This window comes from Centroberyx gerrardi, chromosome 3 (assembly GCF_048128805.1).
Source record: "Centroberyx gerrardi isolate f3 chromosome 3, fCenGer3.hap1.cur.20231027, whole genome shotgun sequence".
Classification (NCBI taxonomy): domain Eukaryota; kingdom Metazoa; phylum Chordata; class Actinopteri; order Beryciformes; family Berycidae; genus Centroberyx; species Centroberyx gerrardi.
The window spans coordinates 6,037,746-6,065,105 of NC_135999.1; the positions used below are offsets into that span (position 1 = coordinate 6,037,746).

The following is a 27,360-nucleotide window of genomic DNA, read 5'->3' on the forward strand; positions in this document are numbered from 1 at the left end:
TCCCCCTCCTCATGTGTGCATTGGTTTCTTTTACTGTACTGTGTAATTATAGCTGCCATATGTTTCTCTTTACTATTCTTTTACAGAGCAAATTCCTTGCTCTATAAAGTGTACCGGGGCATCTTTTTCAAGTAAACTTTAAATTTCACTTTATACATCTGTGGACATGCGATGGCCATTGTGCAACCTTCCTAAAAAAAGTTTCTGGTTACATTCATTTCAGTTGTAACATGAACGTAGCTCCTGCTGCTCAACAGAGCGCGACAGAAGAAAAAAAAAATCTCCTCCAAGCGGTATCCGTATTCTCCTACTTTTAATTATGCTGGAATTTTAATTGGAGGTTTTCTGATAAGAAATTGCACCCAGCGGAGTGACGAGGACGCACGTCTGTGGAGATATCTGTGAGGATGAGGGGCATCGCACGTTCCAAGACTTACAAGTGCATTTTAATTTCCCAGGAACATGCTTTATCTTTTATCTACAACTTAGGTCCACGATGAAAAAAACGTGGCGTATCCTGGCTCTTGAATCACATCCATTCTATGAAGTAATCGGCAAAAAAAAGAGTGTTCAGGACACCTCGCATCTACAATCTATTGATACATGACATAATTGTCTCTGTTGATACATTGTGGAGAGACTTACCAGAACTATGGAACACTGTGTGGTCAAATATCTTATATATAGCTCCAAGAAACCCAGCCACCAGCAGACCAGCCTCCAATTGCAAACAATGCAAACTGCACATTGTGCACGCTAAATACTGTACTGTATACCTTCTGTCACATGGTGTGGGTTGTCCAGGAGCAGATGTTTGGCAGATGGTGGCACCCAAGCTCTTTACCTCCATCTGCTGTTGTGTTTATCTCGGTGACCCTTCCAGTATCCGTACATCATCACACTATAAAGCGAGGAATCTCTGTCTGTGAGTGAGTGAGTGAGTGTGTGTGTGTGTGTCCTTCATATATCTCGAGAACCGTTCGTCCGATCGACTTCACACTTGGCAGGTGTATTGCTGGGGACCCAAGGACGTGCAGTGTCGGATTTGGTGCAATTTGGACACGCGACACGTTCAATATTACTAAACTTTGACTAAACAAGCGAACAGCGAGCCGCTCAGCTCTGTGTCTGAGTACAGCGGGGCGGGGCTTCAGGGCTCTGACTGGCTGAGCGGGACAAAGGCACGCGCCCCGCTCAGTTAAACTGCCCAAGAGAGAAGAAGGAGCACACACAGGAGAAAAAAACAGAGGCGGAGGCAGTAAAACTAGCCAATAGGAGCACAGACACGTTTGATTGGCAGCAGAATCAACCAATGGAAGGCCGTAAACTGCTTCTACGGTTCAAGCGCAGTTTAGTCTCACTGGTGACGTTTCTGTCTGGATTTAAACTATAGATCGACTTCACACTTGGCGGGTGTATTGTTGGGGACCCAAGGACGTGCAGCGCCGGATTTGGTGCAATTTGGACACGCGACACGTTCAATATTAATAAACTTTGAACAAACAAGCGAACAGCGCTCTGTGCAGCAGCGGGGCGAACGGGCACTGCACTAGTCATAGTCTAAAAACAAGTGCTACTTTTAGCAGGGCTTAAAGACCTCCGGCCAGGTGCCGGATTTCCATATGGACGTTTTAGATTCACAAACTATTTTCGACAAAAAAAACAAAAAAAAAACTCACTCCACGTGGGTTTTTGTTTTTGATGCGTTTTATCCAATTATATTCAGCGAAGCAAAGCAATATTCTACATTTACCAATGGAATGCGAGCAAGTTTTTTTTTTATCCAATGAACAGCAAGCTACTTTCTATCACAATGTAGCACCGATTCCGTGGTGTAGCACAGCGCTGAAATATGGAAACAAAGTTTATGAAAGCTGGTGAAGACACACGTGTCACTGAGAGAGGAGTAAAAAACAAACGGCGATAGGTATGGATTGAATAAACGGGTAGAGACGGGAAACCGTTTGACACTTGGTGCGACAAATTAAGGGAACCGGGTGTTTGTTCTGCACTGTGAGCTCAACCAGCAGAAAGAAAGTGCTCTTTCCACATGAGGTAAATCCCAGACACCACGCCGCTGTGCGCGCACTCCGATATCTGACCACACCGGGAGCGACAGTTACAGCTGCCGCTCCAGCAGCAATGACGGACCTGAACGTGATCTGTCTTTCACAATCTACAGTCGTCATTCAGCATAAAAATGTGGCATTGCGTTGGCTATCCAGGGGTCACCTGGTAAGAAAAAAGTAATTGATGTGGAAATCCATACAGGCACCGATTGGTAAACCGTGCCCTCGAATTAGTAATCAGTGCGCACAGAGTCCTAAACCATGCCCGCGGATTAGTAGACTGTGCACACGGATTTGTAATATGTATATTGATAACGTTAAACAGGGACACCACAGCGGCCCACAGAGTTGCATATAAAATTTAATTAACATGCTTTTTCTACAAGCATGATTTATAGGGAGTAAATAGGTTTCATATTGTCACCAAAACACACATCGGATCATAAATTAGACCTTCTGATGTGATTAATCAATGGTTACGGTTCACATATGGTCCAGGTGCCTAATGGCTATTACAGCTCACTATATGTATGCCAAGCTGTGTGTAATGGCTCTGGCTCACTGTATATAGGCCTAAAAGTCCTTCTTTGATGTTATCAACGTAGATATTACTAATCCGTGGGCACGGTTTAGGAGTAAATTGTAAGAAAACCATGCCCACTGATTTCCGCATCATTTTTTTTTTGTACCAGGTGACCCCTGGGGGCCTCCACAGATATCCTTATTGCACAAGGTTTATAGATTAATAATGCTGTGTGTTGAATATTCATTCATTCAGCACAGAAATGTGTCAATTGTTTTTGTTGTTCTTGTTATTGGACTAGTTTTATAGAGAAATAGAGAAATAAGTGTAGTGTGCTGACTAAACTCAAGGTAAGATATCAAAGACTTCTTTGATCTTGTCTCTCAGAATAGATCTAAATCTCTCCAAGTGTAAAGTGGTCATTAATTCACTGATCTTAGCAGTAATAAGACGGTAAGTCAAGAGGCGTTGTTGGGCTATTGTCAGTTTCTTCAGTTGTTCCGACACCTCTAAGATTACATCCGGCTCTGTCTGAACCTCTAGTACTTTAGAGAGAAATCTGAATATTTCAATCCAATAGTTCTGTATTATGGAGCACAGGGAAAAGCTATGAACTAGGTCTTCACTTACGTTACATTTATCACATGATGGCGAGACGTCTGGACATATCGGTGCTCTTTTTCCCTGGAATAACATGTATGGAACATGTATATATTCCAGGCTGTCCTCCCAAATGCCATCTAGTGTCTTTCCCCCTATTTCTGCTTCTCATACAGCCTTTATCACAAATGGCGAATAGCTTGGAAGGTGCCGTGCAATCGAGAGATAACATGGTCTCTCCCTGCTAACGGTTTTAAGCATCTAATTTATCATGGCCTGTGCTCTCCAAATGGGAAACATAAGTGCGTACATAATTTCTAACCTGGAGAAATCAAAAAAAAAAATATCATTTGGCAGTGCATATCTCCCCTGGAGCTGATGAAATGATGCAGATTTCCTGTAGTTTTCTTATTAAGTGAAAAGCCCTGTCTAAGTTGGAGTGCAAAAGAGGAACTTGCGGCTATTGGAAGTAAAAAAAATTATATTGCCCTGAGTTTAAAGTGCTTTTTCACCTTATTCCAGATCTGTATAGTATCTCGAGTAATGGGATTGTTTCTATAATATGTTTTATTATTTGGCACCGTGGAGACATAACTATTGCCCCGACACAGCAGCAATCCTCTCATTCAGCCTCTAACCAGCTAGACAGATTAATAGTGTCATTCAGCCAGCAAAGACAGTGCAGATATTTGCTGCCCAGTAATAAAATTGGAAATTAGACAGGTCTAGCCTCCCATTACCCAGCCTTATCCTTGCGAAGATGTTCTTTCTTAATTCTGTGTGTCTTATAGTCCTACACAAATGCCATTGTATCCAGTCGTTTAAAGAATGACTTAGTAAGATAAATGGGTATATTTTGAAGGAAATATAATAGGCCTAGTTGTGGAAGGAAGACAGTCTTAATAGTATTAACTGTACCTATCCGGGAAACCTATCCTCCAAAACTGAATATTGTCTTAATTTTTCTATCAGGGGTGTGAAATTAGATTCAAAGAAGGAATTATACTTTTCAGTAATGGTTTTTGTCATTATCTACTCACTGTTGAAGGTTGCACGTCAGTATAAGACACGAGTTAGCTGGCGCAGCTCCATGGAAGCTTTCTCCCAAACAACTGGAGTGAATAGAGACAGTTTCTTTAGAGTTCCTTTTCACATGTATTCCTTTCAAATGTAAAAAAAAATGCATGTTTTAGCCAATTTACTACACTGCACGCATACTTTACATTACTTTACATCAGCCATTTTCCAAAGCATGCCATGCTTTCTTAGATTTATTTAATATTTACTCAAGTTCTATTTTTTGTTTAATCCAAACGTTTAGGTGATAAACCTACCGTAAAATTCTCCTTGTCGCCCCGGTTTAAAAGTCATGGACGTTTGAATTTAGTTCGTAAAACAATCTTTTCTTCAGGGACTATTTTCTGGCGGAGATGTACATTCTGTTGTGTCTCTGCATGGAAAGCATTTCCGAGTTCAACAGAGAGGAGTGGTGCATTCACGTGCTATCGGATAAATCCGGGGGGAAAAAATCCTCCTAGTTATCCAGACTATCATAACTTTTTAAAGCAAGAAGAAGTGAAATCCACATCATCATCATCATCATCATCATCATCATCATCTTTTCATGATGTTCATGTTTGCTTCTGTTTGAATTTTCGACCAAATAGCATGTGAATACAATACTGTTTGGCAGCCGATTTTGAAGTCCCAGATGTCAGAGCTTTCCACCAGCATGTGAACGCACCAGAAGACGTGTATTCTTTTCAAATCAATGCGGGTATTAAACTAAATTACCACGCAATACAGTAAAAATACAGTCACTTTGATAAAAGTAAACCCGGGCGGTATGTTCACTGTGATGAATTACCTATCTTAATTAAGTTTCAAGTCTGGAAGGTAGGAAAAACACATTCAAACATCTATAAAAGTATAGTTTGCTTAAGAGGAACACTGCTTGGGCTTCAGTGTAGTATGGAGAGGTGCTCATTGAAGCTTGGGTGACAAGATCAGGTGTTTCATCAGAAAAAAATTTGTCCATGGTACTCTTTCCATATAAAAAGTAAAAAGCCTTTATTGTTTAGTGGCTAATGCATTGCATACACATGTTTATGTTACACCCGCTACAAATCACTAGCATAAGGAATGACAATCAAGGAGGTAAAGAGTCACATGTTTATTACAAAAGTTAAGCTTGACAATTTACATCCGCCCACCTTAACCTCCTTACAGTTTACTTCCCAGCTATCACTGACAGGACAGGGGCTGAGTTACACTAAATCACACCAGTGCACACTATAATTAATAAGTCTCGCACGCTAGGTTGGTTAACACATTCCAAAGTTTAACACACGTGATTAATGTCACTGCAAACAATTAATAACTCCGTCACACCTTAAGCCTGCCCTGACTGTCTGACTGGGATTCGACCTGAGTAAAGGTATTGATGGGGGAAGCAAACAGATGGATAATAAAACAGAACAAACAAACGAAAAGAAAAAAGAAAAGAAAACTAGTCCGCCCCAAGGGCAATACCCAGATATTTTTGCCCGCTACCAGCACACTTGCCAGGGCGGACTAGACAGAAAAAGCAATCCCAAAAACAAACTGGCAAACAACGAAAACAGTCCCACGGCAAGAGCAGCTAATGGACCACTGATGCTCTGGTACGTCGGTCTACTTCGCTACCGACTACCAGCCGCCTTCAACCCAACAGGGAAGCAGGTCAATTGTTCCTGCCCTCTCGTCTTCCCTGCACGCCAGCATGGAATGAGGTGTGCACCTGCCTCACTCCACCGGCCTGAACCAACAGCCGCAACCTGCGTTCCTCCTGCAGGTAGCCCTATATCAGCAAGCCTCTCTAATTGGTGCACCTCCCCTTTTTTACTCGGTGCCACCTGCCACATTTAAAAATGTTAAAAAGCACCGATGCATTGCGGCACATACATAGCCTTCCCCAGGGTGCAAACTGTGAAAACAATCCCCCCCAATAACCAAATTTAAAAAGTTAACCTTCAAAACTTCAAGTAGATAAACAAGTAGCAGCTCAACAGTTTTTGTGCAATTAATACCAAAACTGGACTTCTCAATGTCTGAAAAACATTTGGTTTGACATATGGATGTTACAATAATTGCTAAATAGAAAGTAGTACAGTCTGTGAGTGAAATATCCAGGTCAGTACTCTTCAGTTTTTTAAAATGTTATGTACAGTCGTGTGAGTGTGTGTGTGTGTGTGTGTGTGTGTAGACCTAGGGCTGGACAGGAATATCAGACCATCTATATAACCAGTCAATATCTGGCTAAAGTTCTGACTCATCCTCATATCAGCACTGATGCATATCCTCCCCAGTCATTAATGCGTAATTGTAAGAGTATTACCAAAAGTATGAAATGTGATAGTCCCATCTATCTACACAAAAAAGTTAAAATCTGGAATGTTAAATAGGAAGACAACCATCAAAGCCTTGATAAACACTGTGTGCAGATGAATTGTGTGTGTTAAACCTGCAATAAGTGACATCAGACCTTATAACCAATCCTGAAACCAATGTGTGCTATGTGGAGATTTCATTGAGACGTAATGATATAAACCAATATCCACACAGCAGCCAGCTGTGTTTCTGTTTTCACCTCCAAAGTGAGACTGGTAACCGGCGACACTTCTCAGCAGGTACGTTTAGCCTAGCTATTAGCCTTTATCCTTCCATTTGTCCTTAGTAGGCCTCCGTAGTGCAGTGGCTTTGCTGTGTGTTATTTACAAATGTGTTGCAGTTTCTGTCGCCCTCTAGTGGCCAGAAAAATTGCTTATTGTAGTGTTAACCAGTAAGTAAATCAGTAATCAATTGTTTTGTCTCCTACTATCCAAGCTTTAGAAACTCTCATCATCAGTCCAGCCCTAGTTTGCTTTCCCTTAGTAACTGAAATAAAACGTCTTTATGAATCACAATATATTTGTTCATTCTCGCTCTGAGCCGCTCTATGTAACTGGATGAACCCTACCACCGACCCCTCCTAGCTGGGAGACGCTGCACAGAATCGTAAACATCTTCATTATGAACTACTTTGTGCTATGCACTGAACAGTCAAATTATAAACATCTTCATTATGAACCTTACCCTGTGAACTGCACAACGCAGCCATCTCACCTCTCAAAGTGTTACTCACCTCTGCAATTTGCTCGTCAGCCTTATTATAAATCTCCTAGCGTATTGCTGCCATCACAGACTGTATTGTTGTTGACACTCTGTATTCTGCACAGGGTTTTCCTCCATGGCAGCACTCAGCTTCACTTAGTCCTGACCCCTCACTTCCCTCGGTCTTTGTGTTTGCTCTTGGTTTGGCTGGTTGCTCCATATTTATTGTCGCCAAGTAGACATATGCACATACAAGGAATTTAAATTGGTAAATTGGTGCAGTGCAAATTGCAGACAGAAAAAACAAAACAAGAAGTGGCATCCAGTGCAATATTCAGACACAAAGCAATAGACTACGATCATCCAAATTAGCAGTTAAAATCGACAAAATAGTACTATAAAATCTGAATACAAAATATAGAAATGTACAAAATAATAAATTAATAAACACCATTTACACCATGATATACGTATATGTGTGTGTGGACTGTGTGCATGTGTGTGCGTGCGTGGGTGTATGTGTGAGAGAGATGGGGTGGTGGTGTGTGTGTGTGTGTGTGTGGGGGGGGGGAGTGAAAAACAGTCAGTCACACCACCACGCAGAGTCAGTGGGAAACTCGGGGAGTATTTATGAGTTTACCTGCCATGGGGAAAAACCTGTTCTGATGGCGTCAGGTTTTGGTCTTGATAGACCGCAGCCTCTTGCCGGAGGGGAGATTTTGAAAGATGGGGTGGCTGGGAAGAGAGGAGTCAGCCATGATCTTTTCAGCCCGCTTTCTGATCCGGGAGGCCTATACCTCCTGAAGGGACGGCAGGTTGCAGGTGATAATCTTTTCTGCGGGCTGGATGATCCGATGCAGCCTGTATCATAAGTGTGTATGCTCCAAAAATATGGAATGAACTCCAGGTATCATTGAGACTAAATGCCCCGATACCATTAGGACAGTTTAAATTTCTGGTGACTGATTTGATTATGGAAGAGAGCACATGCACCTGTATAGTATAACTTAACCATATTAATTAATATTGCCTGGCTGTAATACTCTTTGTTGTCTTTTATTTCTGCTTTTTTACTGTTTTTCTATTGTTATTGTTCCCATTGTATACCTGGGTCTCATTTGGGCTTTCCCAGTATAAATAAAGCATAAATATATAAAAAGAAATTATAGCGGCAATTGCGGGGTCCAAGCACACTTCACAGACAATTTCGTGAAGATTGGACATGCAGTCGATTGGTTATGGCCCATTCTGTGTTAGCCTGTGACTTTTGTAAAATTCATAATTTAATTGCAACTAACCTGGATTTGAACCCACAGTCAAAGGCTGATACTTAGTAACTCCAGAAAGAATATTATAACTGTATTAGTGCCCCACATTAATCAATTTAAACATGACTTTACAGACATCATCTTGAGAGTACAGACATTTGTCTTAAGTTTCATGAAGATTGATCAAACTATCTTGAACATGTCACAATTTCTTGGGCACGATCCTAGAGCATGTCAACAACATTTCATCAAAATCTATGTGGTCAATTATGAGATATAAACTTTTTGCATTTGTGACACCCACTGGTGGTAGAGCTGAAAACGCTTTTGTAAGCGTGCTCAAGCAATACTCAAATTTTCGTTTGATTAGATGAATGGTCAGTGAGTTATGGCTTTGTTGCAAGTTTATTGGTTGATAAAAGCCAAACCATCTGGCCGATCAATTACCTTTATGCAACCAACCAACCTTGGTGTGGACCAAGATGGTCCACTATCTGACGTGGAAATACCATATCTTGACAATTGCTGGCTTTGGCGGAGATATGCACTCTACTGAGTGCCATCTTTCTAACTCGATGATGGTGCTGATGTTCTGCTCCCACTTGAAGTCACACAGAGTGAGGGGGTGGTTGGGGCTGACCTTTTCCTGAAGTCGACTATCATTTCAACTGTAGGCTGTTTTTGCTGCACCATGATGTCAGGTGGTCAACCTCCCATCTGTATGCCGACTCATCCTAAGCCAATAAGGGTCATGCCATCTGTATATTTCACGAGTTGAGCTTGGAGGTGCAGCTGTTGGTATAGAGGGAGAAGAGTAGAGGAGAGAGACACAGCCTTTAGCACTGCCAGTGCTGATGACGTGCTTTCCCGATCTCATGAATCCAGTGGGACGTAAATCCAGTGGAACTGTGTCCTTGACAACTCTTCTGCCATGAAGGTAATCCGTATTGTGTCACATAGAACAAAGTTAACACAAAAACAAACAAAGCACACCAACACACCGAGGCAGCCATTTGCAGCGCCATCTAACTAACTATAACTATAAAGCAAGGAATCTCTGTCTGTGAGTGAGTGTGTCCGTCGCATATCTCGAGAACCGTTCCTCCGATCGACTTCACACTTGGTGGGTGTATTGCTGGGGACCCAAGGACGTGCAGTGTCGGATTTGGTGCAATTTGGACACGCAACACGTTCAATATTACTAAACTGTGAATAAACAAGCGGACAGCGCTCTGTGCAGCAGCGGGGCTCAAGCGGTACGGGCACGAGCGGTTCTCGAGAAAGCTGCAAGCAGCAATCGGCCCGTTCCGGACAGGCACGTTTTGAACGGACACTGCACTAGTGATACCAAACAAGCAAAAACTGCCTTAACTATTAGATAACTCTATTATCTATAATAGAATTCTATCAGCAGTGTCCTAGTTCTGCTGCAAATGTAGCTGCAACAATTGAGTTGAGCGAGCTACAAGACAGTATGTCCTATGCGCTCACTGTCCTACCCAAGTCTCCATATCTACCTCTTCCAGAGCTTCACTCAGAAATCATTTTGAAGAAGGAGGAGCCCAGCCCCTAAGTTTCACTCATTACAGTGTCAGAAACTACAACAAAGGCGTGTTTTAAGACAAGCCGACCAGTGCTTTCTCCTCCCTAAGGGGAGCAGGCAATAAGAAGAGCTAATATTTGAATTCTGAGCTTATACTGGTTTGAGGGAGGATTTTCACAGGAAGACCTCCTAAATATCTTTCAAAAGATCTTTCCGGTCATCCCAAGGTTGGCTGTCTACTTCTGGCTCCAGGGTGTTTATGTCAGAGTTGTCTCTCGTCATCACTGTCACAGCTCATTCAGCCCTTGTCTGACGAGTTCCAAGGTGTTTTTTCTCTTTGTTAGCCAGATGATCAGAGGTAAATATTTCATATTGGTGAGATCCTTTGGCCCATTTGGTAGTTTCCACAACTGAAAGCAACACTGTTCTCAAGCAACACCGCCATTCATTCTGGCTGTTTACGATTGGTGTCCAGCGGAAAACTTGTGGCCCGCTTTTCTTTAGGCTACTTCCTCACAAAACGTAGCCTGCACCAGTGTTGAAAACCTGTGTAAATATCAAGTCAAAATGAAAGTTGAGATGCTGTCCATGACTTTTTACTCTACCGTAGAATTATAGAGGGAAGTAGGCATGTCCTAGGACAACCAGAACACCCCTCTCTTTTGGACATTTAGCCTTTGTAAAACAGGCTCACTACTGAAATGTTCCCAGGGTCTCCACGGCTACAAGATAGTAACACAAAGCCCTACTTCTTCTTTCATTTTGCGGATGCAGTTTTTTTTTTTTAATAATTACTTTTTCAGGGCTTGAAAAAATGCCCCCAAAATTAATTTGATTTGCTGATACATTTTGGAGGTCATTTGAAAAACGTTCCTTCCGATTAAAAAAAAAAAAGAAACACCCTCTTGCAATGTCTCTCTCCCTCTCACTGTCCCTTCTTTGTATCTCTATCGGTTTCTTTACTCTCCATCTCTCCCTCTCTCAATTCAATTTCAATTCAAGGTGCTTTATTGGCATGACAGTTCACAAACAAACAATATTGCCAAAGCATGTAACAAGAGATTAATCATCAATTAAATTATTAAATAACAAAAAAAATAATAATTAAGTAACAGAAAAATAATTCCATCCCCTCCCATGTATTATTGTGTGTGTGTGTGTGTGTGTGTGTGCGTGTGTTGCTGTGCCTCCACTGTCTACTGACTATCATTGTTTCTGTGTTTATGTCACTTGTGTTTCTGAGGAAACATAAACCAGCAAAATATCACCTTAGCCAATTAAAAACAGAACTTTTCACATACATTCATATATTATTCTTCACATTTCACATTCAACTGTGTGTCCCTCTTCCCTTAAAGTGTGACAGCAATCTACAAATTTAGCAGCTAATGCTGCACACTGACAGGCAGGGCAGTTTGAGAGGATCAGGCAGATGGTTGAACTCTGGGTAAATTCTACCTATCCTCTCAAAATAAGTCTGTCTCACGTCTTTGTATCTGTCACAGTGTAACAGAAAGTGACCTTCTGTCTCTGTCTCTCCCTGACAGCAGAATAAACACAACCTGCTCTCCCTGGGTTGCCAGGTCTGCCTGTGGCGGCCTGTTTCTACGGCCAGCTTGTGAGCACAGAGCCTGTACCTCGTTAGGGATTTCCTCAGTTGTTGGTCACAGTGGTCAGATATTCTGCCACTGTGTACTCTCTGTCTAGGGTCAGATAGAGTTCTAATTTGCTTTGTGTGTTTTTGTCTTTTCCTTCCAATAGGTGATATATTTTTCTTTCTGTTTTGAAATTATTTGGTTGGTCCAGAGAGACTGAGGATTGTCCTGAATCCCTGGTGTTTGTGTCCAGAAGGAACTCTTCTTGTCCTTGTTCGACTCTTGGCTCTCTCTCTCTCTCTCTCTCTCTCTCTCTCTCTAGCACTCACGGTCATTGAGCTGGAGTTAAGGGGGGTGAGGAGGCTGTGTGATTAACACTGTGCTAGCTTATGAAGAGTGTTATCCTCAAGAAATGGTATGTAATTGTTGGAATGGAGATGGAAGCAGGGACTGAAAAGTGCCACTTTGGGTCATTCAGGGAGAGAGCGGTCCCTCCCTGTCCTCACTTGGCACTGCGGAGAGAACCCAAGTAGGTTTGGTAGGAGAAGAAACCCTGAGAGAAGTAGTAGTTGATACATTTGGATGGTGGTGTATTTGAACTTAAATGGCAAGAGATATAGTATGTGTCAATTAAGAGTCTAATTGACTACCTGGCAAGATAAAATTGTTCACATATGTGAAACCATATTCTTGTCTAATTTTGCCCCATTCGGGTAGGATAGACTAAAGATTTAACAAATGCTGCCAAGGGAGTTTCTTTGGATCATAAATAAAGATTAGTTCAGTAATTCTACAAAGGAAAAATGACCAAGATGCAATGCTCACACAGTAATGCTGTAGAGCTGCTACTGGCTAAAAAAAAAAAAAAAAAACACGCAATCAAGTGAAACATATTGTAGTAACTCAGCCAACGAGAGGCTGATATGGGCAGAAAAGAGGCTGAAAGCACAGCGGTGGTGATCAACAAGAGTCTTTATTAACTAAGAGTGGGAACACAACGGAACTGAAGTTCTTCCCGGATGGGCTACGACACTCGCCTTTAGGCTTGTTGGCTTCTATCTTCCTGAGGACACACAGAGACAGAGAAAAAGTAAGGCAAGTCTGCAACCCGACAGTCATGCAACAGGATTACAGCTGTTCATCCTTCACGGGTCCCTGGGTAGAGGAGTGTGTGGTTGTCTTCTCTCCTGTGGTCACTGCTCTCCTTATATGCAGGCAGCACCTGATTCCTGATTGCCGTCAGCTGGTTTACCTCCAGCTGACGCCAATCAGCTGCCCTATTCTCTGGCTCCCTCTGCTATTGGTTAGGTGGCAGTGGCACCTAATAATTAATTATTCATAACATTTCTATTAATTATGAATAAGATTTTTGTTCATGAAAAAGCAGCAGCACTTTAGATAATTAGAAAATCCCAGTCCCACATCCCAGTCGCTTCCATCCTCCGAAAGCCCAAAGAGGCTTTTCAGTTATGAGGAAGGAACTTCCAAAATAAACGATCATGGCGTTCAAAACTTTTTGGGGTGACCTTCTAATGGAGTATTTACTTTTTTTCCAGCTTTAAAGGCATACTGAGCAGGATTTTCCCCCTTGAAATAGCACAAACCCATCCAAAAATGATCCTACTCAATCATGACTTATGGTCCATTGGTAGTGTGTGACAGTGTGTGTGTCTGCAGAGAGCCTTCTGCCTGGATTTTCTAGTTTCTGAATGTTCGGGACGTTTCTGGGCGTTGACCTTTTGGCAGCAGGTGTGTCCGGCTGCAACCAAAACCACTGCTGAATGATTTTATATCTGAAAGCCATGCTGGCTACGGTAGCGGTCCCGAACTCTAAAACAGAGCAACTGGTCAGAGCGAGTGTGCATCAGAAAACAGGCCAACTCCACGTCGCTCTTCATCCCCATTCTACCCTTCAACTCTCTCCAACAGGTGAAAGCCAACAGATTCACTCTCATTATGGAACGAGCCATGTCTACTTGGCGTTTTGCCTCGCTGTACTTTTTTTTACTGGTTTTTACCGTTCTGGCAACCGCAGGGAGGAGGGCTCAACTTTGAAAGTCGTGTTTACAAGCCACAAGCAGCAAAATCCTACTCAGTATGCCTTTAAGAACAGCATCAGGTCACTGAGTCAAAGGCTTTAGGTGGATTTGCTAATTTCCACTATAACAAATCATCATTTCTTTTGGTTATTATTAATGCATTGTCCCCTGGAATGCCAAATATGGCCATTTTCAGCTCTGTGCTGTATATGAGTATCAAACACGACTGAATTTTAAATACACTACACCAAGGTGTAGGTAGTTGATTTATAGGACAGCTCCAAAACACGTGAGTCAAGTGTGCTCTGCAGTGTGACAATGGTCACACGTTTCATCCACATTAGGATAAATCCCAGACAGTTTAGCCAGACTGTAATGGTTATGGGCTAAAATCTAAAACTGTATTAAACCAAGATGAGCACATGACGTTGTCTCATTGACTCTGATTAAATCACTGTCCCAGATTTGGTTGGTTATGTCCACTCCTAGTTCTTGTCCCCCTTCAGATCTTATTAAGAATTCCATTTGCAGAGTAGCATCTATCCTGATAAAGGTGGTAAATTCAGAATAATTGGGCCTTGGGTTTTAATAAACTATCTGAAAATAGCAGAACAGATCAGAGTTTGACAGCTTAAATGTGGCTGAGAGGGAATTCAGTTTTTAAGTAAAAATGGAGATGAAAAATTAATCTCATTTTCTTTCAATAATTCAGAGTGTGTTTTTCTGAGAGCTGATTTATAAGCCCTATTAACCCACTCAGATGGATATCCTCATTGGGCAAATCTATATTTCATATCACCTGCTTTTGCCATAAAATCTTCTGTCATGTGGCATACTCTTCTAATTCTGAAAAAATGGTTTTTGGTTAGACCCCTCCAAAGTGGAAAACTATTTGCCAATAAAAGGGCATTTTTGTTCATCTCTGCAATATAAAATCATGAATAGAGTGTCATTGATTTTTATGACCCACATGTCTAAACGATGGATCTTTTTGTTATTGTAATCCAGCCTAAATTTTAGATTGACGTTAAAGCTATGAAGCTATTCAACAAGAATAACATACAATCTATAAAATCCATCGACCCTGACACTTTGATACAGACAGAAAATATTAATAAATCTATACCTTTTCAAAAAGACAAAATTTCTGTTAAAAACAAAAAACAGATTTATATAATTGGGCACATATACAGAACCCATATTTGTGCCAGAGATTTGCAAATACAAATATCCACCAAAGCTAAAATAGTTATATTTCATGACAAAACTAACTAAATCAATAATAAACTGAATAGGAGAATTAGCTGCATTGTCTCGACTCTGTGGACTCTGTGGGCTCTGTAGACTCTGTGGACTCTGTAGACTCTGTGGACTCTGTGGGCTCTGTGGACTCTGTGGACTCTGTGGACTCTATAGACTCTGTGGACTCTGTGGACTCTGTAGGCTCTGTGGGCTCTGTGGACTCTGTGGACTCAATAGACTCTGTGGACTCTGTGGACTCTGTGGACTCTATAGACTCTGTAGACTCTGTGGACTCTGTGGACTCTATAGACTCTGTGGACTCTATAGACTCTGTAGACTCTGTGGACTCTGTGGACTCTATAGACTCTGTGGACTCTGTAGGCTCTGTACTCTGTGGGCTCTGTAGACTCTGTGGACTCTGTAGACTCTGTGGACTCTATAGACTCTGTGGACTCTGTGGACTCTGTGGACTCTATAGACTCTGTGGACTCTGTGGACTCTGTAGGCTCTGTGGGCTCTGTGGACTCTGTGGACTCAATAGACTCTGTGGACTCTGTGGACTCTGTGGACTCTATAGACTCTGTAGACTCTGTGGACTCTGTGGACTCTATAGACTCTGTGGACTCTATAGACTCTGTAGACTCTGTGGACTCTGTGGACTCTATAGACTCTGTGGACTCTGTAGGCTCTGTACTCTGTGGGCTCTGTAGACTCTGTGGACTCTGTAGACTCTGTGGACTCTATAGACTCTGTGGACTCTGTGGACTCTGTAGGCTCTGTGGGCGTTTCCAGCCCACCTTCATGTGGCATTTTAGTATAGAGGCTGGCAATATCCAAAGTTACTAACAGGGTATCATCTGGTAGATCAGCTAGTCATAATGTTATTAATAAAATCAGTGGAATCTTTAATGTATGCTGTAAGGTGTAAACACAAGGCAGAGGAAACAGTATGTATGTTATTATGTATTTAGATGAGGTATATAAACGGGACAGATAGGATACTGGCAAAAAATCATATTCAGCTTCCAAAGTCTTGCACCTTCCAAACAGAAACAACATCTCCTGTTGGGAAGAAATGGCTGGGTCCAGCCTCTTATAAAACATTGTGTAAGCCAACTGAGACAGAATTTCCAATCAATTTTTCTACATCTTGAACACGAACCCCCCCTCCCTTGTCTGCATGTTTCATCACCATGTCTTTGTCATTAATAGTTCTACCACAGCAGCTCTGTTAACCTCCTCTGTTATGTTTTTTTGAAACCCGAAAAGTTTGCTCTGTTGTTGCATAATGTTGTTAGATTTTATTCTTTCTGTAATTGTCGAGTCCTCTCCTATGCACCTGTCACCTACGTTGTACAAAAGCTCTAATGCTTTCTTCATAAAGACAAAACTGAGGTAATTATCTTTGGTACTAAGGAAAAGAGGCAGAAAATTAGGGCTCACCTTGACTCCCTGTCTCTCAAGAGTAAACACCAAGCTAGGAATCTTGGTGTTATTATGGATGCCGATCTCAATTTTAACTTTAATACCATTACAAGATCAGCTTTTTATCATCTTAAAATTATAGCCAAAGTAAAGGGTCGTATGTCAAAACCTGATTTAGAAAAGGTGATACATGCTTTCATTACCTGCAATGGTCTTTTTTTCTGCATTGGCTTCCAGTGTGCCATAGAATTGATTTTAAAATTCTGCTGCTTGTCTATAAAGCGCTAAATGGCTTAGCTCCAAAATACATTTCTGACCTGCTCCTAGGATATGAGCCACCCAGACCTCTGAGGTCATCTGGGACCGGTCTGTTAGTTGTTCCCAGGGTGAAAACTAAATCTGGTGAAGCTGCTTTTAGTAATTACGCTCCCAATTAGTGGAATAAACTTCCAGAAGAACTGAGATGTGCTCCCACTCTCGGCTGTTTTAGAAGTCGGCTCAAAACATTCCTTTTCTCTGTGGCCTTCTGCTAAATCATCTGTATGTAGCTGCAACAGGTGTTATTATCTGTATCATTATTTATTTCTTTTATTTATGTTTGACCAATTTGATCTCTATCTTTCTTTCTTTCTCTTTTCATGGCATTTTAAATAGTTGTGGTGTGTGGCCCTGAGCAAGTTGGCGTAGGAGGATTTTTATGTATTTTTTCTGTTTCATTGGATTTGCCTTGTGTATGAAATGTGCTATATAAATAAAGTTTGCCTTGCCTTGCCTTGCCTTGCTTAATGTTTGTTTCACATTTTCATGAAAAAGTGAACAGATCGTTTGATTTCTTCCAGCTTGCTCCAGATGATGCGTGGAAGTGCCCCCACTGTAAGCAGCTTCAGCAGGGCATGGTGAAGATGAGCCTGTGGACTCTGCCTGACATCCTCATCCTCCACCTTAAGCGCTTCAGACAGGTGCTGTAGGCGAGCTGCAAATTGACCTTTAAAAATATACTCTCTGGTTTTGTTGTTAAGCTGATCTTGGCTTACTTACAACAGTTATCCCCTCTTAGAATTTAAAAAAGAGAATCTCATAACACTATTGAAAATAAGAACAATTCTAGTTTTTTGTCTATGGATTTTTTTCTGTATATACTGTTGTTTTGTTGCGCTCTTGATTTCCACTTGAAAAAATATCTAATATATATATAATACATGCACACACATATACTCCCAGTCAAAAGTATGGACACATTTGGACGCATTTTTACTGTTTTCCACATTTTAGAATAATGTTAAAGACATCAAAACTGAAATAATACAAATTATGAAATTACGAATTATGCAATGACCAAAAAAGTGTTAAACAAATCAAAACTATCTTATATTTTAGATTCTTTAAAGTAGCCGCCCTTTGCCTTGATGGAAAAGCAAAGGCTTTGGAAAGAAATTCATACATACACATCAACTTCACTATTTATATTTGTCTAAAAAACAGGTTTCAAGCATTTAAGCATAAACATTCAGATCAAAATGGCTTTAAGATAATGAAAGACATAGTACATTCAATGAGGTGTGTCCAAACTTTTGACTGGTAGTGTATATGGATAAATGAATAAGAACTATTGAAACAGGTGGGTGAGCGGAGGAACAAGCTGTCCACCCTGGTGCGTTTCCCCCTGGCTGGACTGGACATGGCCCCCCATGTGGTGAAGAGAAGCCAGAGTATGAGGAACTTGAACCTGGGAGCCTGGCCTGCTGCCTGGAAGCAGCCGTCAGGCCAGCACCACCAGCCCTCCGACATGACCCTCCCCCTCGACTACCTGTACGACCTCTACGCTGTGTGTAACCACCATGGAGGGATGCATGGAGGACATTACACTGGTATGGAACTGGGTGGTATAATTATATACTTGTTAACTTCTTTGCCGTCGGAGATTTTCTTTGTACCGCTGTCAAATGATCGGTGATGATGATTACTCACTCTTTCACTTGCTCATTAATCACTTTTTACTTGGAGTCATTATGCAAAGTCCCTCTGTCTATGTGGTATGGGGTGTTAATTAGGATGCACACGATTATGTTCAGACAAAAACTGTGCAAGTAAATTGGTATTCTCAATGACAGTTGAAAAGAGAATAAACTTTCTATGAAATACAAAAAAAATAAAAAGATATGTATCATTTAGGTGAGCATCTGAAATGAGATGTGAGATGAGAAAATAGATGAGATCCATTAGAAAATGCCTGAACAGGAGGAACAGTGCTGTATTCTGTCTTGCCCAGTGTCTACCTGCAATGTCAGGACCCTGCTACAGTGAGGAGGGCCTCTTCTATTATGTTGTCCCAAACTTGAAAAGTGAAAACATTTTTCAGAAAAGAGTCAAATGTAGCTGTCTCCTTCTAGTCAACTCTGTGCTATTACTGTCGTACAATCTGACTCCATCAAAATAGAGAGATTATTGCATAGCAACAGCCACTGTTTACAGTGGCTTTTTGAGTCTTTTTGATGGGTATTAGAACTGATGTTCCTGCTCATGTTTTTGTCTGAAGTAGCCTCTGCACAGAAAAATAGATTTTTAGGAGCTTAGGGTAGCTTTTAAGGACAGTTGTCCATTATTACTCTTCTCCTATCAGACAGTTCCCCAGACAAGCTAAGAGGGGGTCTGCATGTCTGCTTCTCCATGAAGACTTTTTTGTTTCAAACTGAATTTTAGTGATTATTGAGAGAAATATTATTTGTAAATGACAGCTGTGACAACTAATAATACATTATAAAGTCAAGTCAAGTAAAGTTTTACATGACTTGATTTGAGCACAATGTCACACACATTCAGGTACGCATTATTCATAGTTCTTCTCTTGTCATTCTCTAATCCAGCTTACTGTAGGAACTCAGTGGATGGCCAGTGGTACAGCTATGATGACAGCAGTGTAGACCTGGTGCCAGAGGAAGAAGTATGTACCAGAGGAGCCTACATCCTCTTCTACCAGAGACGTAACACCATCCCCCCCTGGTCTGCCAGTAGCTCTCTCAGAGGTATGCACAGCACGCCTGACTAAATAATTGAATGGGTAAATTAATGTGTACAAAATGATGACCACTTTTACCCCCAACTCTAATCCTCTTATTTGTACTAAGACTTAAGAATAAATTGGCAATTATCAAATTTAAAGAGATCCATGTAAGAGTTGTACAAATGTCATAAAATACCATGATGAATTCTCACTCTACACTCACACTATCAGTAATATTATCCATAATTATGACTCCTTTCCCGTGGCGCAGCCGAGGGAATTAAGAAGCTTATTCAGGTCAGGCAGGGAGTCAGTCAGTCAGTCAGTCAGTCAGTCAGTCAGTCAGTCAGTCAGTCAGTCAGTCAGTCAGTCAGTCAGTCAGTCATCAAGGCTTCGTGATGGCCTCTAGACTACTGGTACTGTCCACTCACAAGATGCAAGATTCCTTGTTGTTCCCTGCATTCTGAAGAAAAACATGCATATTACAAGCGTGTTGCCATCATCAGGAAATCAGACGTTGTCTCAGTAGTCCAGACTCGATGTCCATTTATTCAGTACTGCCTACAGCCCACCTTAACATCCACCTCACCAGCCGTTCCCTTCTCTTTGTCTACTTCTTCATTCACTTACTTTTCCTGCAAACTGCCCAGGTGTTATCCAATGTGCTCATATCCACTCACTCTCTCTCTCTCTCTCTCTGTCTCTCTCACACACACACACACACACACACACGCACACAAGCTCAGGCCCAATTTCTTCATTTGATTTTACTTGAAGGTCGATGTACAAATTGTTATATTCATTATTGAGCTCATTATTGAATAAGAAAGTACAACTTCACTTTGGGATTTAAACTTGGGCACTCGCTATGAACACATGAGAACGCTTGAAACTAAAAAGAATCACACTGCAGTATTTTCCCTGATGCTAAATGTTTGTTTTTCTTGTGAAATGAAAAGTTATTTAGTCTAATTTTCTATGGATAAAACAGCAGGGCATGAAAGTAATCAATCTTGCTAGCAATAAAAGCATTTGTTCTCTTCCACAGGAAAAAATGGCATCACTGACAATTCCTCAGATAATCAAATGTGAACTAGATAAGAGTTGAAAATGACACAAATTCTTTCCCTTATGCTAAGGCTAGTAATTTACTAATACCACTGGCCCTAGCTTAGAAGAGAGCTAGGTTTTCCCTCTTGTCTTTAGAATCTGTGATAAGCTAAGATAAGTAAGTATAATATGTCAGCCATGAGGCCATTAAAAGGAACATATCACTCCAAAATGAAAACTCTGTCCTTATCTACTCACTCCTATGTGAGTCAAAACTCCACTGAAGCTCATACACCATATCGAGTTAGCCCCCTGAGTGGTTGTTTAGAGATCCAAAAAGGGCATAAATTGTCCATAAAAAATTCTCTAAACAGCCTACAATTACCATTTTATCTCCTGTTTTTAGCTCAATGCCTGTCCCTTGGTTTTGAAAGCATGAATGATGGTGTGCCTTGTCACTTGCACCACACAGCACTCTGCCAAATGGTTCCGCTCGCTCTCCAGCCTAAACCTCCGCTGTTGCAGCGTCAAAATATCTGTGCTGGAGCATGGTTTGTGCCTCTAATAGAGGCAAGTGAGCAGAGCCTTCTGACAGAGTGCTGTAGGGTGCGTGCAAATGTTTACACTTGAAAAGACAAAGAACTGCAAAAAATAAGGCGGTTTATGCCCTTTTTTCCAATGGTCTGGAACTGCGGTAGCTAATTCGCTGTGCATTCGGTGGTCGTAGAAACTTCAGTGGAGTTTTGACTGACATGGGGGTGAACAGGTAACCAAATTTTCACTTTGGGGTGAACTGTGTCTTTAAGGTTCATATTCCTCCACTTATCCCTCTATCCATACATCCCATTCCTCCTTCCTTCCCTCTCTCTCTGTCTGGCAGGCTCCACGAGTTCATCTATGTCGGACCACTGGCTGATCCGGCTGACAGGGGACAGCAAGAGAGGCAGTCTGGTATCGCGTTCCTCCACCACCTGCCCCTCCTCCATACCTGACTCCCCAGAGTCTCCAGTCTTCCATGACAACACTGCTAAAGAGGAGAGAGGTGAGGGGCCACTCCCTGGAACTAGGCTCTAATCAGTTTAGGAGTTTGATTTGTGAGGATTAATTCTGTGTTGAAGTGTTCATTTAGTATTTATAATGAGGTATCATAATAAAACTGTAATGACTAATTATAATTTGATGAGATTAAGTAGATCATTTGTCCTTTCTTAATGTTTGTTCTGCAATGTGCTGAGTAATTCAATCATCTGACATTTAGATGACAATGCTAAAATGTATTTTTCCTCTCTGATTAAATGTCAGGTGGTTTTGAAAGCAGGCCGTTTGTCAGAGGCATCCAGGGACGCAGCGTGAGCATGAGAACTCCCACCAAGACCAAGGACACCCTGAGCAAAGTTCTTCCCCTGCGCTGGTCCTTCGGTTCCAAGGACAGACGGAAACCCGACCCAGTACCTCCACTGGTCCCAGCTCCAGCCCCTGTGGAGCTGGTAGAGTACTTGGAATCTGGCCGCCGGCCCCGCTGCACCAAGGACCCAATTGTGACATTGATGACTGGACCAACAAGCACTAAGGAAGCTACTGAGGGCAAGGCTGCGGCCCAGGTTCCATCTCCCAGTGTCGGGAGTCTGAGCTGTATCGGAAGGGCAGGGGAAGACCAGCTGCCCGAGTCTCCACAGGTCCCAGAGGGCCAGAGGAGGCCACCAGACAAGACAGCCAGCCTGAGACGCACCAAGGGGAGCCAGAAAAAAGATGAGGGCACCACCACCATAAGCAGTAGTTCAAGCAGTAACACCCTAACCAGGAGGAAGGACGCCAGGAAGCAGAGCTCCTCCAAAGCCTCCCAGGATGCTGAGACGAGAAGGAGTTCCAGCACCGGAGTTCAGTCCAGCTACAGCACTCCCAGCCTCCATGATGGGACTCTTAGAAGAGGGAAGGGAGAAAGGGGGGACAGGGTTGATAGAGGTGATGCCCCGGGGGAACACCAAGGTTCACATGGAGGAGATCATAAGCCCAGGAAAGGAGAGGTACCCAAGGGTCATGAGGGGCTGCTCTCTTTCTTCAAAGGCAACTTCCTGAAGAAGGATAAGGACTCAAGGAGGCCCAAGGAGGGTGAGACAGGGAGGGGAGGAGGAGACGAAGGACGCAGGAGGAGCTCCTCAAGGCTGTCCCTGTCCAACGGAGCAGCAGGAGGGGGCGCCGCGGTGGAAGGAGGCAAGTCCAATGGCTCAGGCCGTCTGGGCGATGAGCTGGCCAACGGGAAGGTGGGACGCAACACATCCGATATCAAACGCTCCCAAAGCTCCTCCAACATCCCCACCAAGGCGGAGCAGAGCATGCGTAGGACAGCATCCTTGCACCGTAATGGGATGACCGCCGTCCCGCCGCCACCGTTGCGCAGCCTGACATCAGACAAACCGTCTTACGGCACCCTGCAGAGGACTCGGTACAGCACAACCTCGCTGGGGCGCAAAAGGACAGTCCCCGAGTCCAGCTTCTGACACACACATAACACACACACACACTCAGATCCTCTTACACCAAACAAACTGAATGATGACCAATCATAGAGATCAAAGCAATAGAGCTCGATTCAAAGTAGTAAGCCTTTTTGTTCCCAGAAAATGACCTGTCTCAAGTGGTTGCATCCTGGAGTTGAGAGAGATAGAGCAAGTGAAGGCTTTTTTAATGCTGGGATGAAAAGAGCGGAAAGAAATGGCTAGACCAGATGCCAGAAGGAGACCATTTCTATTCTGTTTTTTATGACTTTAAACAAGTGCCTGAGCAACCAATATGCAGTTTAGACCAATGAGTTTGTGTATGTCTGTTTAGCACTGGAAGCACATGTCTGTTACTGTTACTCATTGATAAACACACATACACACACACTCAGTTACACACACACACACACACACAAACACATTATCCACACTTGTGTCTTATTATCATAGTATGAGCGTCGGAATTCATCACTCCATTTTGAATGATTATGGTTGTTTGCTTACAATCGAGACATAATGATTGTGTCCCTTTATGAGAATGTGTCTGCTCAATTAATGGTGGTGTTTCGAGGCTATGGTTACCTATTGACATCAATTATTCATCTTGAATCCTTTGTTTAGGCAATATTGATTGAAAGTAAGCTATGTGTGAGGGCTGTAATAGTTTTATCTAAGGCTGTGTTTACATGAAAATTTTTCTTTGTAGCCCCATGTAATTCAGAGCTGTTGTTGCCATGTTTAACATGCAATGGAGAGATTGGGACATAAGATTATAATGCCTCTTGAGTGCTGATCTGTAGAATCGCTGACCTGGCTCTGTTTAATTTAATCATTATTTGAGCCAACAGGGTGGCATAGTGAGGAGTGAGACCATCCTTCAACCGGGGGACCCAGGTTTAAACCCCCGTGTTGACAAGCATCCACCCTGCTGAAGTGTCCAGGGTGCTGCTATAGCTTGACCCTGACCTTTGACCTTACTGTGGAGGAAGGAAACAAATAAAAGTATTTGCCTAATGCAGTGGACTCATACCATGTGCCATGGTGGGCTAAGAGAGAGAGGAACTAATCAGTGAAATCATCTGGTGTAGTCATAGGTTGGAATGAAAACCTGCAGACTCTTAAGCCTCCATGGCACATGGTTTGTGACCCTTAGCCTAATGTGATCAATGAAGGAACATTAAAGGAAAAATCCGCCCTCAGATACTTTTACACCTCTTATGTTGTCAATCTGTCATGTTAATTTTTTTAAATTTGTTATTTTGCGCAATTTACTTTTTTGGTGTACCCACTTTCTGTTTCATTTCCTACGTTTCCCAGAATGATTTTGGACAACCTCCAGAAAACGTGGGTTGCAGTCAGCTGAGGGTTATTGGTGTGGGTGGAAAGAGTGATAGCGATGGCAAAGTAAGAGCTTTTCCAGTTAAGAAAAAGTGAGAGTTGCGCCAATAGTTGTTTTTCAACAGTGTTACAGTGTTTTAGGATGGATTTTTCCTGATCTGACAGGTCAGACTCATCTTACAGCAGCACCCTTGCCAGCACCAATAATGCTTCATAAATACAAATCCAGATTTGGGTCTCAGAAGGTCAAAAATCAGATTTCTGCTCCTCTGTAACTCCAGCATAATGAAGGTTTTGATGTGCACTTTGTCTTGTCACAGTTTGAAAAATGATAAAAATATATGATAGTGTTTATGTCCAGCGAGATTGATTTATACTCTGCAAGGTCTACATTGTTATTGTGGACAGTATGGGGGAACATTCAGGCATTTATAATTTACTGATGTGTGCAGTATGTGTAGTTTTTGCTAACTTTATTTATCCAGGGAAGCTGAATAAGTATTCATGCTTTTTTCACATTTACACAGTTATGCACATTCACACCTAGGAAATGCCCAGTGCAACTACTGGTGACCACTGAGCAGCTTCACCGGAGCCAATGGTGCTCAAGTGCCTTGCTCAAGGACACTTTGGTGACAGCTGCTGGAGGAAGGCAGAGTGTTATTGCTTCTGTTTCCCTCCCAGTCAGTCTGGGGTTTCGAATTTGATTTAGTAGTCCGCTTCAAATTCTGGTTGCACAGAACAGTAATATCTGTAGTAGTATCAGTGTCTGCAAATACCCAGAACCCCCTATGTGTGGCCCTACATAGATATCTGCACAGTGCAGAGTTATAAATTGAGCTTAACACATAGTGAGATGGCTTCAAGGCTAATGAATACTACTGCTAATACATCAGAAGATTTTCTAACTGCATGACATGGTCGCGTCCTCCAAACAGTTTACTGAATGGGTTTAGGAGTAACATCGTTTATCACATGGGTTTGTATTTGGGATAGAAACACACTCAGCACCGTCAATAGACACATTAATGTGGAGTACGGATTCTGCGAGATAATTGAAACCTACAGTATGATATGAGACATATAGAAATGATGTTAGATATATTAAGATATATTTAAATCTGCATTTAATTACATTTTAAAGCTGTGTAGTGAAATAGAAGGAATCAAAACATTTTATTGAATCACAATGGAGAATACACACTGACGACCTGGTGATTGCAGTTGAACTTTGGGAAGAAGACCTAGTATACGCCCTTTGTATACTCTGCTTATATACACACTACACTACACTTATATATACAGTATATACGGCTTCTATTTGTCATCTGCTTTGTGTTTTGTGGCCTTCTGTCGCTTAAATGGAGAAAAGCACTCAATATAGGAATTCACACACTATCCCTATGGCCTTTCACAGTATAGTAGTTAACATGAACACAATTTCAAGTAACCTTGAATCTTTTTCAGTTCATTCTCATTAGAGCTTTGCGTTGGTGTGACATATTAGAGGTTGGAGTAAACCGTTCTCTCTTGTTTGTGACTAGTTAAAGAAGGTAGCAAAAGTTCACCGATATAATGTTAGGGCATGGGGAAGCACGTTTGAATACTGAAATTCAGTGCTCTTCACATTTAATAGGTAGAAAATGATGGCACTAATAAGACAAGACACCAGAGCGAGCATCACAATACCTCTCCAAAGAGAACGTGAAAACATTGGAGCAAACCAGGTTGTGGAAGCAGACTTTTCATGTTTTAACTAGCTTGTCTTGTCATTATATGTTTTAGAATCTGGACATTTTCTCATGTTAATGCCACGGACACAAGCTGCTGTCCTACGATACTACATAATACTATACTTTTAAAGCTTCGGTATCACAGGTATTGTGAGGGTTTGGTATCACAATGCAGCCCTTCTTTATTGTGTTATGAGTTGTTTTGGATAAAATTCCCAAGTGTCAAACCCTTTGCTAAAGGTGTACCTTGGCATTTTGAGTTTTGTTATTTTTCTTTGCCAGAAAAAAATCTATTTGTCCTCTCCTTCGGTTTCCCTTAATTGGCTTATTAGCATTCAAACTTTATTGATATCCCTGGTCACAATAAGTTGTAAGCTTGTGGCTTTCAAATAATAAGAATTCTTCCAAGCCATAGAAAATATAGATGTGATAAGTGGCTGGTAAAGAAAAATAAGTTGAATTTCAAATTGTCAAAGTACACCTTTGAAGTCACTTTGCCTTTAGCTTTGCCCTCAACACCCACTAGTGTACAAAACTCTTGAATACTCATATGAGTTCTTCAGAAAGGTGCCTGAGAAAAACATTCCCCAGATTGTCTCCATAAGGATAGCATGGCATCGCTGTCCTTTGGCTCACTGGGAGGAGGAGGAGGAAGATGTGTTTTTCCATTTCCATCCTGACCCAAGCCAGTAAGGTCATGTTGACAAGCACTTGGTAATTTTTTCATTGGATTTTTAAGCCTTTATTGGAAAGACATTTTGGCTGCATGGCTATCTTGATATCAGGAGAATCTGATTCTGTGCATCTTTCCTTTTTAGATGGCTATGAAAATATTTCTGACTATGTGTGCCACAAATAAGTAAGAATCGGACACACACAAAGCCCATAAAAGAAAACACAGCCCAGTTTTTGAATGAGTGATTTTTACGAACACTTTCAATTGCTGTCAGAAACCTGTATTTTTTGAGCCAGTTTAAGCAATAATTGTTGAATGTCTTATCCTTTATGTGTTGATGTTTTGCACATGTTTTGACTCTAAAGTGCTGTTAAAAAGTTATTATGTGCAGGGTGCATGCGAAATTGGAGGATGAAGGAATCAAGCACAGCTGCTCTCTGGTTCACCAAATAAAAACAAAAACCTGGCATTATACCGCCAAGTCCAATGTCAAGAGGGATAGATGATACCTTTGCTTTGAAAGCAGTTGCTATTTGACTATCCTCTATAATTACTGGGCCAAACCTTATAGTGGACCAAATTTAAATGAAAGCAGCTACAACTACTGTCATTCCCAACATAAGCAACAC

The 27,360-nt window shown here is 41.8% G+C and overlaps 1 protein-coding gene across 1 annotated transcript in view; it reads left to right on the plus strand.

Annotated features, from left to right (window-relative positions):
- The window catches only part of usp43a (ubiquitin specific peptidase 43a), a 120,153-nt gene extending 95,477 nt beyond the window's left edge, over window positions 1–24,676 (plus strand). The window contains exons 12-16 of the mRNA XM_071922531.2: window positions 17,275–17,394; window positions 18,054–18,303; window positions 19,300–19,458; window positions 21,367–21,528; window positions 21,789–24,676. Of these exons, the coding sequence (XP_071778632.2) occupies window positions 17,275–17,394; window positions 18,054–18,303; window positions 19,300–19,458; window positions 21,367–21,528; window positions 21,789–22,984 (1,887 nt within the window). The 3' untranslated portion in view covers window positions 22,985–24,676. The remainder of the gene's footprint in view (window positions 1–17,274; window positions 17,395–18,053; window positions 18,304–19,299; window positions 19,459–21,366; window positions 21,529–21,788) is intronic.
- The last annotated feature ends 2,684 nt before the right edge of the window (window positions 24,677–27,360 follow it).